Genomic DNA, 16,711 nt, shown 5'->3' with positions numbered 1-16,711 from the left:
GACCGATTGACCCCACCAGACGCTGGGTATCTTCTGGGTAGTGTTCTGTTTCTGTACACTTCAGAATACATTCTGCTGCTGCTGTCAGCAGTTACAGTTAAGACAAGTTAGCCAGTTCTAGTGGCGGCTATGCATGCCCAAACCATAACACCCTCTCCACCATGTTTCACAGATGAGGTGGTATGCTGTAAATCTTGGGCAGATCCGTAGACCTTTCCACTCGCAATCACTCTGGTACCTGATAATATTCATTTGATCTGTCCACAAGACCTTTTTCAAGACCTTTTCTGTAGGCTTTTTAGGTACTTTTTAGACAACTGTAACCTGACCATCCTTTTTAAGGATAACTAGTGGTTTACACCTTTCAGTGAAGCCTCTGTAGTTCAGCTGGTGACGTATTCTGCATAGTTCTAAATGGTGAAACCAAACAAATATCGTCAAATAAAAGCTTAGAATCTCTACTTTAACCTCATAGTAATTGTTTGTTTTCAAATCCAAACTTTTGGAATATAGAGCCAAAAGAAGAAAGTGTCCCATTACTTACTGTATGCAGGGCACTGTATATCCTTACTACATAGTATAATGTGTGACAGTAGTGAAAGGCATTAGGGTTTCATCTTTGAGATGGGGAGTATTCGCAACCGCAAGTCAGCTTCTTTCCATATTAGCAGTTAGAACCGTACGTGCCCTGCTGGCCCCTCTGAAGTCTATTCACAACATGCACATTCACTGAATAAAGCATGAATAGACATGGCATTTTTGTTGTTGTTTTTCGTTCTGCATTGTCATTGCCTCAGACACTGATGATGAGACGAAAGCCTTTTGTCATGTCCTGAGTAATCTGTGTCTCCGTGTGAGTGCGCTGCACAGCCTGACAGCCAGGTCTCCTGAGTATACAGACAAAGGGCATCATGTTCACACGGAGAGGCCGTCATCAGTCACAGACTCTCTCTCTCTCTCTCTGACTCTGTCAAGCACAGTTGTGTGTGTGTGTTGGTGAGAGAACGAGAGAAAGAGAGAGAGAGAGATGCATGTGTGAACTCATTTTCATACTTTCAAAGTGTGTGTGTGTGTGTGTGTGTGTGTGTGTGTGTGTGTGTGTGTGTGTGTGTGTGTGTGTGTGTGTGTGTGTGGGTGCGTGCGTGTTTGTGTGTGTTTTGTTTTTATGGGTAAGCCTATATTCAAGTCAAGCAGCAGCTGGCCCTAAAGTGAATCTCTTAATTACACTGCACTGTTGCTAAAGGCAGATTTGATGAAATGGGAAGTTTGACCCGCAGCAGTATCAGTGTAACGATAATGCATGTCTGGAGTGAAAAATTAAAAAGCAGAGTGAGGCCTTCTTACAGTCATCTGATTTTCTCTAGTCTTTAGGGTCCTCCTGTCTGGATTCAGCTGCTATTTTCTATTGCATGCTGTTAGGGCTATATATATATATAAAGTGCTCAGTGGGTGTATACTATACTAATACTGGGTAGGGCCTCCCTTTGCTCTCAAAACAGCCTCAAGTCTTTGTGGCATTGATTCCACAAGATGCACAACGGGAGATTCACAGCTTGAAAGTGCACCTGAAAACTCTGCAGGAATTGCGTGATGCAATCATGTCATCATGGACCAGAATCTCAAAGGAATGTTTGTGGAATCAACGCCACGAAGAATTGAGGCTGTTTTGAGAGCAAAGGGATGTTCCTAATAAAGTGTCCAGTGAGTGTATATGAGAAACTTCTCTGAGAGCACAGTGGGTTGTTCTCAATCCAGGGTCAAAGGCATTTACCTTTACCATAACACTTCTTCACTTAGCCAGACAGACAGTAGAATCCATGGTGACATCCTGTACATATCGAGATACAATAGTGCCTGCATAATGCATGAGCTGCTGCTACCTCAGAGAGATGCTGTACAGTTCAGTCAGATTAACTGCACACATGCATTTCAATCGCACAGTGTAGTCTAAAACCGCTGTAAAGAACCACGATTTTGTCTGAACAATGCTGTGGCCTTCCCTGTGGATATTAGCCTACTCCAATATACAGTACTCTGGAAAAGGAAAGGATACACATCCATCTCTTCCATACTCCATGGGTAAAAGACTCGCAGTGAATTAGAGAGAAGTCTTCATCTTAGAGCACCACGTATCCTGATGACAAACAGCTCCGACTCCACTATTAGATTCACCACAGTGTCTTCGTGCAAAGCTACTGTCTGACCATAAAGATAAGTACCACTCCTGTTTAAAGGCCTTAACTCTCCTTTATAGCCTTTCCATTGGGTAGCCCCGTACCCTGATGGCTTTCAATCACACAGTGCCTCATCATCGTCCAACGCCGATCTGTTAATGATGATTAGGAATGTGAGCGAGGTCTCTGTAGTAGCCTATAGTAGTGGTCCCTGTGTCGCAATGACTTTGATGGATAGAAAATGATGATGAAGATGAGAGAGCGTCTGTGCTTTGACTAGAGAAGCCGGGGGGATCCTGTCAGAGTCAGAGCCATGGGATTCTCCTCTCATCAACAGGGCGTTCATCTGATTAGTTCAAAACAATGTAGCTGGATGTTGGCTTTGAGTGAATGTATTTTGCTTCCGTGTGTGTGTGTGTGTGTGTGTGCGTGGATGAGAGAGAGAGTGCTCCTACAGTTCGTACAGCGTATGATTTTGACGCACCAGACATTGGTGTGTGACTTGTATTTAGTTATTTATTTTAGTTAGTACATAACAGAGAGCAGATAATGCAGGATAACCCATCTCTGTGGTCCTCTGTGGCTCAGTTGGTAGAGCATGGCTCTAACAACGCTTAGGTTGTGGGTTTGATTCCTGCTGGGACCATATATAATTAAATGTATGCACTCACTGCAATGTAAGTCGCTTTGGATAAAAGCGGCATATATGTGTGTAAAAATGGCATATATATATATATATATACAGTACCAGTCAAAAGTTTGGACACACCTTCTCATTCAATGTTTTTTCTTTATTTTTATTATTTTCTACATTGTAGATTAATAATGAAGACATCAAAACTATGAAGGAACACATACGGAATTATGTAGTAAACAAAAAAGTGTTAAACAAACCAGAATATGTTTTATATTTTAAATTCTTCAAAGTAGCCAGCCACCTTTTGCTTTGATGACAGCTTTGCACACTCTTGGCAAGGTGTGTTCTAACTTTTGACTGGTACTGTATATATAGATAATAATGTGTATATGTGTGTTTCATTGATAGGCCTGCTAGTTGTGTGTGTTACTGTAAAGTCATGGTGCTAATTTCCTCCCCTGAGAGTGCTTACGGAAGCTGTCCTTCTCTCTCTGTACCCTGGCCTTTAGCCTGTGAACTCACATTACACAATGTTCTCTCATCTATGTCTTAACCTTTTTACGGACGACTTGATTAAGATTTCTAAAAGAACTATGAAACATACAAGTATTCATGTATTTATGCGGTATAAACAACCCTGGTGGCCGACATACTGGGAGAATTGATCTGCATTTTAAGCACACATGGCGAGCCGAAAGGTTTGCCAACTTGTTATTTTTTAACTTTTTTTTTTATTTAACCTTTATTTAACCAGGAAAAGCCCATTGAGACACAACATCTCTTTTGCAAGGGAGACCCGGCCAAGAAATCAGCAGCAGTCAATACAACATTACAACATACAATACAATCAGCAGAACAACATGATCCGGCCTACATCAAACATTTACACTTTTCCTGAATAGAGTTTTGCACCAGAGTTTTAAACTCATTGAGGGGTACTAATATATCTAGGTGGTGAATGAAGCATACCTAGCAGACTATTCCATGTCCCTGGTGCACAATATGAAAAGGCAGTCTTTCGTAACTCTGTAATGGCCCTGGTGAATTTAAGTAGCAATCATCTAGTAGACTGTGTGTGTGTGTGTGTGTGTGTGTGTGGTGTGTGGTGTGTGTGTGTGTGTGTGTGTGTGTGGTGTGTGGTGTGTGGTGTGTGTGTGTGTGTGTGTGTGTGTGTGTGTGTTGTGGTGAAGGAGAGCAGGCTATAGAGCAGGGGTGTCAAACTCATTTTCACCCCGGGCCACATCAGCATCATGGTTGCCCTCAAAGGGCCGGTTGTAACTGTAAGACTGTATACATGTTACTTCTCCTTAAGATATTGTAACAAATAACTGTCTGCATTTGATTATTATTTATTCAAGTGTACAAATATTGTACATGCATTTACATAAATGTAAAAATATATGTAAGCACATTGCACTGTTATTATAACATAAATCCCTTTAATTTATCAGGTTAAGAAACCCACATTACATCAATCAAAGATCAAACTTTTCAAGTGAATAACAAAGACAAATATGATTAAACAAGTTATTACAAATCAACTTTTTTTAAAACTTTTTTTGTCACAGTTGAGAAGGGCAGAACTATGGTAGAACAAATAATTGTGAGCTGCTAAAACATGTGGGACATGTGTGGCATTTAACAAAAACAAATAGCTGCAGACAGCCTTACAGAGGGCATACATCCAACTAATGAGTGTACTCCTTCATCACCGACACTGCCTCGTAACACAGAAGACATATTGGTTTTTCTCCTTGAAGCAGAAACATGTATTCGCCTTCCCACCTTTCATTAAATTGCCTTCCCTCTGCATCGACTTTTAATTTTGGGATTATTTGTAGATCTTTTTCATATCCATCACCGGTTTAGTCAAACGCCGATATGCGATCTAGCGGCAGGATCCCGTCATTTCGCGTTGAGTTTGACACGTGCTATGAGTGGGATCTGGGGAGTTTACCCAGAAGGGCTTTGAAGGGCAGAAGGGCAAATTCTGATGTTGTGCTTTAAAGAACGGGTTGGGTTGACCCATAAGAAAACTGCTGTGTCTTATGACTGGTGTGTCGGAACTGCTGTGTCCCACTGATTGCTGAGAAACTGTATAAAAGTATAACTGAAACGAGTTTGGAACTCCTCTGGCTGTCTCTTTTAAGGCAGTCAGATGTTTTCTCTGTGCACAATAAAGAAGAAGATTGCTTTGCTATTCTCCTGACTCTAGTGGAATCATTGTTTAGTGTTAGAATTTACACAACGATACTTAGAATCCCCATCACAGTAGCATAGGCTATGATGGGCACGATGTGAGTCTGAGCCCATTTACAAACGATTGATGACTAAAGCAGCAGCTGGTGTGTCAGATGTGTCTCCCTTGACAGTTTGGACATTTGAACACAGCTCAGTCAGGGACAGTGGATGTTTGGCTGGCTACTCAGACACCAGATCACACTAGATATCAGCTGGTTTGATGGCTCTCCAACCGCCTCAGGGCAGGTGACAGCCAGCCATTGCATCTTGTGTCTCAAATCAAAACAAATCAAATCAAATGTTATTTGTCATGTCCATCGCATACTTCGTAATTGATGGAGTGAAATACTTTGGGACCTTGCTCCTCGATCAACAACAGTTAACAAATCAACAATACAATATAATATAGTAATAATAAAACAGTGACAGTAGTAGTGCATAAGGGTATGGTGGAAGTAACGGCAATAATGATGTAATAATAACAATAGTAATACAATGTCAAGTGTATGTAGCAGCAAGTCTCCTTTTAGTTGTAATGTAAAAGATGACAGGGATGATGCACATGAATCAAATGTGCCAGATTTAGCTAGAGGGCTGATATACATCTGTAGTTCAAGCCACAGATTAATTTGGTCATTCAGATCATCTCATTCTCTCTAACCTCATTTATTGAGACATGTCTGGGGAGAGCTGTGTTGTTTGTTGGCTTGAATGTGAATATGTAGGAAAATCACACATACAGAGAAATTAAGCCTCTAACCATCTTTTCAATGTTGAAAGCCTTATCCAGCGGTTCAATAGGCTCAGTTGTATTGTGGATGGTATTCTTTTTCTTTCTTTTTCCTGCTCATATTTAATGAAAGAGGGATTTTGGGGGACGCGTTCGCCAGCCCTGGCTGTGGAGAACGAGGTATCATGTGACCTTTGCAAGAGATTTCCAAACAGCAGCGAGTGAGATTGCTGCAAACTCCCCGCAGTCTAAAGACCAGACTCTCTGCAGCTATCCTCCGTAGTACGACTTCCCTGCCAAAATGCAGTCTTTCATTTCAAGTGCAGGCTCCTAAATGATATGCTAAGCTCCTATTTGGGCCGCCACTGCTAGTATTCCAAAGCAATAACTCTTTAAGGGGAATGTACAGTAGAGTCAGCTAGACTCTGGCAGACGGGGGTAATTTAATTGGATGGCGTTACATCAAGGTTACATCAGGGTTTCAGTTTTGGGGCTGTGTCGTGTACGGTGGTGACACACATCCAGAGCTCAGCGATTCACCTCTCTCTCTCTCTCTCTCTCTCTTTCTCTCTCTTTCTCTCTCTTTCTCTCTCTCTCTCTCTCTCTCTCTCTCTCTCTCTCTCTCTTTCTCTCTCTCGATTGTTCTCCGCAATCCTGTCCGAGGTGCTGTTTTCTTTGTACAGCCGGGCTGCTACTGGACGTTATATTGATCAGTCATTACAATGCAGTGTACTACCCAAAAAACACTGCACTGTAAGCACATAAGAACACGGCGTGTGGTAGGATATAGACTCTACCGTCCAACCTTCTCATCTGTTGATTCTCTCTGACATGTAATAGAATAATATATGCCATTTAGCTGACGCTTTTATCCAAAGCGACTTACATTGCAGTGAGTGCATACATTTCAGTATATATGGTCCCAGCGGGATTCAAACCCACAACCTAAGCGTTGTTAGCGCCGTGCTCTACCAACTGAGCCACAGAGGACCACATGTGACTTGACCTGATGTCCGTGTGGTGTGCGGCGCTGCAGCTGAGTCCGTCAGTGTGTAGGTTGGAAATAGTACAGTACACACATCAACACACGGTAGCACAGAAGGCCAGGAGGCGTGGGTGTCTGGGGAGAAGGGAGGGAGGGAGGGAGGGAGGGAGGGAGGGAGGGATGTGAGATGGCAGCAGTACAAACTACCGGAACTGAATTTTGTGTGTGTGTGTACTGTATGTGTACAGAAAAAGTGTGTACAGTCAGTGTTTGTATGTGTGAGAAAGAGAGGGAAGTGTGTATGTGTGTGTGTGTGTATACCCCTGCTGTATCGTCTGGAGCATGTGGGGAGGGGGTAACTTCACCATAAATAGAAAATGCGCGGTGAAGCTTGAAAAACGCTAGATAAATCAACGCCTCATCCTGAATGTCAGAGGGGCTTAGAGGAGCTGTGGTTTCTGCCCACTCACATGTTCTCTGATCACATCTGTCCAGTAAGGCAGGGCCGCAATCTGAGCTCTGTTTGCCATGCTCTACTGAGGTGGAATCTCACAGGGTTTGATGCTATAGTCCATCAGGTTTAGATGGCTACAACTTGAGGCCTTGTGATATGATATCTCGACGATACTGTATCATATAGCATAGCATGATCGCAATGGTTTTGCTCAGTTTGCAATTGCGATTGAAATATTTCACTTCAAACACTCCAGTTTCACAGACAAGGCTTTAAGCCTAGTCCGAGACTGAAAAGCATCCTCAGCGGCAATTTGCCATTGAAAGTGTGAATTAGTCCAGGACTAGGCTTAAGCCTTGTCGGAGAAACCGGCCCTTAGTAGGATAGATGTAGTCACAGAATGTCTCTCCTCATGCATCATGTTCTCTGTCTCTCAATCAATAAGCCATCAGCTCAGCCTGCTGTGGTCAGGGCCACCTGGCCGCCCCTCCCCCCACTGCAACCCAACAGTAGAGATCAATCAACATGGAGTCTCTACGGAAATTCTGATCACAAGTGGTTCAATTAGCCCAAGAATGACTCACCACTTTGCCATTGTGACTGAACTGAAACCAGACCTGCGGGAAATGCATTGCTTTGATTTGTCCTCCTAAGGTGTTTTTTTTTTTGGAGTATGGTAGTCCCACACGCAGTTTTTATTGGACACAGACAGTGGAGAAAGACAGGAAGTAAGGGAATGTCAGATAGGGAATAGGCTGGGTTCGAACCCATGCCGACATGGGTGTATGTGTGCGCTGTAGGCCGTGCTGTTAGACCACTGGACCACCCTAGGCCACTGAATTGTCCTTGGGGGTGGTGAATTGTTGGGGGATCAACCAGGGAAGTTGATCCCCCGACACACTGTCATGTAGTTGTCCACCACTGTACCCATTCATATTTGGGAAAGTCATGTACATTCCTATGTGAGCCAACAGGAAACATTATGTTGGCTGCTTCCACAACATTCTGCTCTGCACTAATGAGGCTGTTTGTCTTCTGATGCCACAGAGAATGTGCTTATCACTGCATTCCCTATTAAGCTTCCTATGCCTCTCGATGGAAACCGCTTAATATCCTTCAAGGCAACACAGTTTCTGAGGCATTGGCACAGTAAGTTTGTGTGTGTGTGTGTGTGTGCGTGCGTGCGTGCGTGTGTGCGTGTGTGTGTGTGTTGTGGTGAAGGAGAGCGTGTGTGCGTGTGCGTTTGTGGACTGAACCTTTTTAAATTATTTTTCTTAAAAAATCATTCAATTTTGCAGTTGGTATGAACATATTTCAGAAACCATCTATTGTACATCATGCCCTACACGTGCACGCGTGTGTTCCAGTGCGTACTGGGGTTTGGGATGATGAAGAACGTCACCTCTGCCCTGCTGTGAAGACTGAACATCACAAAGGACTCCCCATAGGGATGTACACACTCGTACAGGAGAGGTTAGGAGAAACAGATTGGACAAGGAGTGATAGAGGTCCAATGCAGTGGAACGATGTGGACACCTCCCCCAGACACAGGGGAGAGGTCCAGGTGGGCTTGTTGATGCGTGTAGCTCTATGCCTGCTCCAGGAGGTAGACCATGGCTGGGTGGGCTCCTGCAGGATCTCATTTTGTCTGTGTCATATCTCATTTGTAAAGCTACGTCCTCACAAAGTGACAGACATCTCGGTTTTACGCTTATTGCTTTTTATCTCGGAAGGCGCTTGTCTCACCTCAGTGTTCAGTGTGGGTTCTGCTGCCAGCTGAAGGTGAATGGGGATGCTGTCAGTCTGAGAGAGGCCTGGGTGTTGGGGAAATGTGTGCACACAATGTGATGGCATCTACAGTGTATCGTCTCTTTTCATTTCACATCATGTCCTCCGTTCGGATTCAATAAAGCAATATTGCTGCGATCTATCTCTCTCTCTCTCTCTCTCTCTCTCTCTATGCACCCCCACAACCCTCCCTCCCTCCCTCCCTCCCTCGTCCCTCCTATGGGCCTAACATTTAAAGCTCCCCTAATTAAAAATGAGAAAGTCAATCCAAACAGATGGCCCAAGCTGGCTTTGGTAATTATCTGCGGGTGAACCATGGCCCCCGTAGAGTTTCACTGGAATGAACGGCCAGGCCTGTAGGCCTGAACTGAGACTCAACCAGCCTCGACTGTAGTCTGAGAGAGACAGCCCTCACTATAGCCTCACCTTGCTGTAAAACAACCTGGGACGTGTTCAGAAGGATTAGAACGTTGCAGGTTAGGAGTGTTATTGGCCTTTATCATGCCCCTATGACGCCTACTTCCTGATACTGTCTGAACCTGCCAAAATGAAAGCAGGTAGATGTGCTTCCTCTTGTGGATAAACATCCGGCTTATGTAGAGCAGACAGAAACTTCTTCTGTCTCTTCTCTCTGTGAAAAGAAGAATGTATGTGAGCATTCTGTCATGTTCCATCCTCCTGAACAAGACCAGGTTTATACAACAACACATGCTGTTATATGAACAAGACCAGGTTTATACAACAGAGGAGGTCTCCCTCTCATATAACCGTATGAAGACCTTCCCTTCTTCATAAGTGATAATTGTGATTTTGTGAATGTGTGTTTTGTGTGATTGTATGTGTGCATGTGCGTACGTGTGTGCATTAGTTAAAGAAACCAACTTTCCTATTTGCACATTGTCATCTGTCCTCACCCCAACAAAAGACCCATTCCCCTGCCGTCTAATGAGAAGCTTCTAACAACCTAATCTCCTTGAGACCAGGCTTTCCTTGACTGACGCCTCATATCAAAATAATCAAATACCTCGCTTGGGCGGAGCTCGTAATGAAATGTATTCCGTTTTTCTTTCCCATTTTCTTCCATTTTCTGCAATGTTGAAAGCATAGGCAACATGTCTCGCCAACATATTCTCCCATCGCCCCGCCCAGTTCAATCCGAGCCAGATCGACTAATCTCTCAAATTCTCCAGACATTCAAATGAGGCGTGAGAACTCGGTGACGTGGAGGCATGGCTAGGCGAGAGAGGAGAGAGGAGAGAGGAGAGAGGAGAGAGTACAGTAGATGCAGTCCAGACTAACAGGGTCACCTTGTCTCTCAAAACACCTGGACCTGCTCAGCTCACTTCACAACTGTGGAGACATCTAAATCTAACATGCAGCATTAAAGCCAGGTCTGTTGTACCTCTGGAACAGTTGCAGAAAGCTGGGCTGAAAGTCTCTTAGTGTTAGATTTATTAGACCGTACCGTACTGCAAGTCCTGTTGGTGTAATGGGCTGAGCAAATTGAATGGATCTGACCTCTGTGTGTTTGTGCCTCTGTTGCCGCTCTCACTACAGGTGGGGGAGTGTGGGTGTGTGTGGGTGTGTGTGTATGTGTGTGTATGTGTGTGTGTGTGTGGGTGTGTGTGCACCTCGAACACAGCTGGTCAGCTGGGTCAGCACATCGCCACGGTGACCTCTGAGCCGGACTTTGTGAGTGTGGCTTTCATGTTTGTTTCTCAGATCTGGTGACTGGGGTCTGTGAGAGAAAAGATCGAACCCAGAGCACACAGTGTGCAAAACAGCAAACAGCATCCACTCCTCTTCCTCTGCCGTGCTGAAAGACCTGCAGGAAGGATTAGAGTAGATTCTCTGGGACTGATAGAGGAGGGGAGTGAACGTGTGAAGAATGTGAGTCAGGGAAATGGGGGAAGAGGAAAGAGGGTGTGATTAGTGAGGGATATGGAGACGTTGGAGTGGGAGGGTTAGAAGGTAATGGACTGCTGATCTCTGATGAGTGTGACGATGGCACAGCCTGGGATTATATGACCAATTACAGAGATTGACTGTCGATTGACCTCTCTTTTCCCCCCCTTCTGCCCTGTCCCTGTCCCTCTCTCTTTCTCTTGTCTTTCTTTCTTTCTTTCTTTCTCTCTTTCTTTCTTTCTTTCTCTTTCACTCTCTTCCTCACTTCTGGTTGATCCTCTCTTTCTCTCCATCCATCCCTCCCTCTCCCACTCACTCTCTCTCTCTCTCTTCCTCCCTTCTGGTTTATTCTATCTTCCTTTCTTTCTTTCATCCATCCATCCATCCATCCCTCCCTCTCTCTCCCCCTCCCTTCTGGTTTATTCTCTCTTTCTCACCATCCATCCCTCTCTCTATCTCTCCCTCTCTCCTTCTCTCTGAGCAGCTAAGAAGACGTGTGCCCCTGCAGAGTTTGCGTGTCTGAACGGTCAGTGTGTTCCCGGCCGCTGGCGATGTGATGGGGAGCCAGAGTGTCCGGATGGCTCAGACGAGGCTGACGCCACCTGCAGTAAGTGGCCAGTCACCCCAAACACCCCTCAGACAGGCAGCCATCAGACAGACAGCCATCAGGCACAGTCTTCAGACACACAGTCATCAGACACACAGCCATCAGACACACAGCCATCGGACAGACAGACATCAGACAGACACACAGTCATTAGACACACAGCCATCAGACACACAGCCATCGGACAGACAGACATCAGACAGACACACAGTCATTAGACACACAGCCATCAGACACACAGCCATCAGACAGACAGCCATCAGACAGACAGACAGTCATCAGACAGACACCAGACAGACAGTCATCAGACAGACAGTCATCCGACAGTCCAGTTACGGTCACACACCCAGTCAACAATGGTCTGGTCGTTCTATAGTGACCCAGCCCTCTCCTCCTACACACTCAGTCTGTCAGTTGATGGCTGTGTTCCAAAATGCGTTCTTGCACTCTATCTAGAGCATATCCGTGCTTGGTGTACACTCTAGATAGAGTGCAAGATAGATATTTTCACCTAGCACGACCTGGGAAGTTGGTACTGAATATGTTTCTGTTTAATAAACGCTCATCTAATTAGTGCGCTCAAATGTGACTCGTATGATAGCTATAATTATAGCTATAATAATACTTGCATTATATTGGTTGTCTCATTATCAACAGGTCCAGAGAGTGTATACAGTAGAAGAGTAACTACCATTTAAGAACCAGACCTCTGCACTTCAAAGGGAAGCGACGTGGCTGATTAATTAAGGCTTAATTCTTTACAACTTTCTCTTAAATACATGCAGCAGAGCTACTCTCTTCACAGACGCACTAGACGGGATTCAATTTGTCTCTAGAAGCCCAGACTCTGGTTGTAATTTCCCCTGCTATTCCACTCAGGCACCGGTTCAGCCGCCTCTCACGCCCCCTGCCAAGACCCACGCTCTCCCACACACCTTCACCGACACTGTCAGACGAGAGAACAGGAGCTGGCTGATTACTGCTCTGCCAAGCACTCAGAGAGAGTCAGAGGGCTTTCATTTACTCAAGCCAGCTGACTCCCCCATATCCCTGCTGAGCAGCGGGGTGGGGAAGGGCTGGGTGGCGTTAGCATAGCTTACCTTACTTTCCAAAGTCAGGACATGATGCCTCAGAAAGAGAGGGTTATGCTATTGCTAAGGTTGTTCTGATTGATTGACTTGAACTACCGGCAAGACATTTTCATCATGTAAATGGTGAACCAACAGCAGATCCCAGAGGGTTTGAAATGAATTACGAAAAAAACAAAACAAGTCCAAATATTTTTGCTTCTATTGCAACTCTTGATCAGTAGTGGGCGTGTGGGCTGGTCCCATGAATAATGGAACAGCCAGCAAGTTGTTCTTGTCACCCCCAGAAAGTGGAGTGCGAGGGGGACACAGAGAGGGACCTCTGAAGGGTAATGTGTTTGTATTGGAAATCCAATTAAAGATGAAGGAGGGAGGGATTTTTGTCTCTGTGCTGCAGACTCCCGAGATAAGAGATCAAAATGAGAAAAAAAGTCATTTATATGGAAATCCTATATGTATTCATCAGATGTTTCAGACCATGTTCAAAACTCACAACCCAACAGTGAAAAGTTGTTTTTTTGCTCCTGAACAGTCGCATCAATAAAAGCTTGATTATTTTGGATACGCCATATCTGTAGAACTTGGAGCAGAGCCACAGTACTGTCTCAGCATGCATGCTCTACAGGCCAACCACCTCCCCTTCTTCATATGTGAGCAGGTCGGCTCTGTTATTTCCTGCCTTGGGAATAATCCTATATTACCAGGGTTAAACCATATGCCCCGTTTCCATGGCTACTACATACAGCATTTGACTCTGGGTTGAGCTGAGTTTACATATCCATCATAGGGCTCCCATCAGGTAGCAATTTGTCACAGTGTTCTACACAATGGAGAGATGTCCTTCCTCTTCCTCATAAATCAAGGTTGAATATGCCACCCAGGCGAGGCAGCATTCCCAGCCCAGCACGGCGCCCAGATGACAAAGTTCCAATGAGGAGTTTCACATCAGGGCTTTTTCCTGACAAGTACAAGTGCTGGTGGTTTCAGGCAGTCGGTCACAGACGGCTCTCAGAGAGAGGCTTCCACTGTCACAGTCGCCTTGAAACGGATGGGGAAGTGAGCGACTGGAGGGCTGGCTTAGTGTCTGCACTTAGCCAAGGAACAGCATGAGAGACAGGAAATCGATTAATTTCTCCACCATGCATGACTCTCTCTATCATTGTGAGATTCTCCATTCCTCATTTCCGTTGTTGAATTTGTCAAAACGTTTATTTTTTTCAGAAGCACATCATTACTGTATGACCCTGATGTGATTTCGATTGAAGTAGTAAGTAGTACTTCTCAAAGTGCTAGAATATTCTATAAAATAAAAAAAGTAAGTTGAATGAGCCCACGCGGTGAAACATGTCTGAATGTTCCATAATCACAAATGCCAATGAACTCTGAAAATGAGGCTTGCCCTTTGCGACGTTCCGCCATTGAACATGTACATCAATTAAGCTTGGCCTAAAGACGGGTGGCATTTAAAGCGCCGTCATGACAATGCCACAGACATCAGCTGAAATGGCAGCCAGTGGAGTAACAAGCTGTCGTCTGATAGATTCTGCCCCGAGATTAGAAAAGGATTGGAAATCGCTCTGGTAATGACAACACACCTTAAGCCATGCTCCGATAACTGATGAGGTATACTCTGGGTTCTCTCTCTTTCTCTTTCTCTGCCATCCCCTCACATGTACGCAATGCAAACTACACACACATACTTTTATCTCTCTCTGTCTCTTTCCCTTTCTCTCTCTTTTGCTCTTACACGCACATGTACACACACACACACACACACACACACACACACACACACACACACACACACACACACACACACACACATAAGCCCCAGATCTGTGCCAGATCATTCTAGCTCAGTGAGTGGGTTCCCAATTACACGCTGGAGTAACGCTACACTGGCACATTAATGATTCAGGATCTGGCCACGTTGAGTAGGTTACTCAAATGGACTGAAAAATGAATGGCTTTTTGGAGATTTATTTGCAATGCCATGTTTTCCTGCTGAAGTGACGACGTCTGTATCCGTCCTGTCTTGTTCAGTGTTCCAGTGAAGAAACAAGGAACGGTCACAAAGCTGACTTCATGTTAAGCCTGGTTCAGTGTGCATCCCGATCTCCCAAGTTCTGGGGGATCGTTTCTGCAGACCAAAGAGCACATTCTGTGTGAACATGTTATGGAGCTATACTAGTAGGTCAATACAAAAGGCAGAATGGCACATAAGGAGGTTGGTGAGGTGGTGGAGGCATGAAGAGACCGACATGCAACCTGAACGTACAGTCATGGCCAAAAATATTGGCACCCCTGTACTTCTTTCAGATAATGTACCACTTCTCCCAGAAAATTGTTGCAATTACAAATGCTTTGGTATTCACATCTTTATTTATTTTGTTTGCATTAGAACAACACAAAAAAAACAGAGAAAAAAAGCCAAATCTGATATCATTCCACATAGAACTCCAAAAATGGACTGGACAAAATTATTGACACCCTCAACTTAATATTTGGTAGCACACCCTTTGCTGAAATCAATTGCTTCCAGTAACCATGAATGGGTTTCTTACACCTCTCTACTGGAATTTTGGACCACTCTTCTTTTGCCAACTGCTCCAGGTCTCTCAGTTTTGAAAGGTGCCTTCTCCCAACTGTTGTTTTGAGATCTCGCCACAGGTATTTTATGGGATTTAGATCTGGACTCTTTGCTGGCCACTTCAGAACTCTCCAGCGCTTTGTCCTAAACCATTTCTGGGTGCTTTTTGAAGTATGCTTTGGGTCATTGTCCTACTGGAAGACCCATGACCTCTGACGGAGAGCCAGCTTTCTGACACTGGGCCCTACATTGCGCTCCAAAATTCTTTGGTAGTCTTCAGATTTCATGATGCCATGCACACAGTCAAGACATCCGGTGCCAGAAGCAGCAAAGTAACCCCAAAACATCTGTGAACCTCCACCATGTTTGACCGTAAGCACCGTTTTCTTTTCTTTGAAGGCCTCATTTTGTTTTCTGTAAACGGTACAAAAAGCTCTATTTTGGTCTCATGTGTCCAGGATGGATCCCAGAAGGATTTTGGCTTCCTCAGGTAAGTTTTTAGCAAACTCCAGTCTTGCTTTTTGATGTCTCTGTGTCAGCAGTGGGGTCCTCCTGGGTCTCCTACCATAGTGTCCCAATTCATTCAGATGGCGACGGATAGTGTGACCTTGACACTGTTGTACCCTGTGTCTGCAGGTCAGCTTGAATTTGTTTGGAAGTTGATCGAGGTTCTTTATCCACCATTCAAACAATCCTTCGTTGCAATCTTTCATCAATTTTTCAATTCCGTCCACGTCCAGGGAGGTTAGCTACAGTGCCATGGGCTATGAATTTCTTGATGACATTGCGCACAGTGGACACAGGAACATTAAGATCTCTGGAGATGGATTTGTAGTGTTGAGATTGTCCATGCTTTTCCACAATTTTGGTTCTCAAATCCTCTGACAATTCTTTGCTCTTCTTTCTTTTCTCCATGCTCAGTGTGGTACACACAGACACACAACACAAAGGTTGAGTCAATTTTTCTCCATTTAAACTGGTTGCAAGTGTGATTTCTATATTGCCTGCACCTGTTACTTGCCACAGGTGAGTTTAAATACAAATGAAAGGAGCATCACATGCTTGAAATCCAATTATTTCTTACAATTTTGAAAACCGAAGCATTTGTAATTGCAACAATTTTCTGAAAGATTTTTTTTTTTTTATTATTTAACCCAGGGGAGTCCCATTGATATGACGAGACCTCATTTTCAAGGGAGCCCTGGCCAAGAAAGCAGCAACACAGTTTAAAACAACATAAAAGCAAACATCTGCAGAGTAACACAACATATAAGCAACATATAAGCAAGCAACACCAAGAGCACAAAAGGCAAAGCACACAAGCAGCACACAGGATCCTATGTGTAACAGTAGACACAAAAGCAACAGACGATCAGCATTAAAAGGTACAAAAGCAAGACATAGAACACAAACGCAAAACATTAAAGCACATAAAATGCAAAGCATGCAGTAACAGTAAACACCTCGCAGAGGCATAAGGAGACAGGGGGAAACAGGTCTAGTGGAAGCAGT

General features: G+C 44.4%; 1 protein-coding gene across 1 annotated transcript in view; it reads left to right on the top strand.

The window, feature by feature from the left end:
- LOC310820212 (low-density lipoprotein receptor-related protein 8-like) overlaps nt 1-16,711 on the top strand; it is a gene marked incomplete at both ends in the record, with an annotated part of 68,769 nt that overhangs the window by 13,988 nt on the left and 38,070 nt on the right. The window contains one exon of the mRNA XM_083691793.1: nt 11,399-11,521. Coding sequence (XP_083547919.1) covers nt 11,399-11,521 — 123 coding nt within the window. The remainder of the gene's footprint in view (nt 1-11,398; nt 11,522-16,711) is intronic.

The sequence above is a fragment of the Argentina silus genome, assembly GCF_951799395.1.
Source record: "Argentina silus genome assembly, chromosome: 1".
Lineage (NCBI taxonomy): Eukaryota > Metazoa > Chordata > Actinopteri > Argentiniformes > Argentinidae > Argentina > Argentina silus.
Note: the sequence above shows the minus strand (reverse complement) of the source record. Positions and strands in the feature narration are given on the sequence as shown.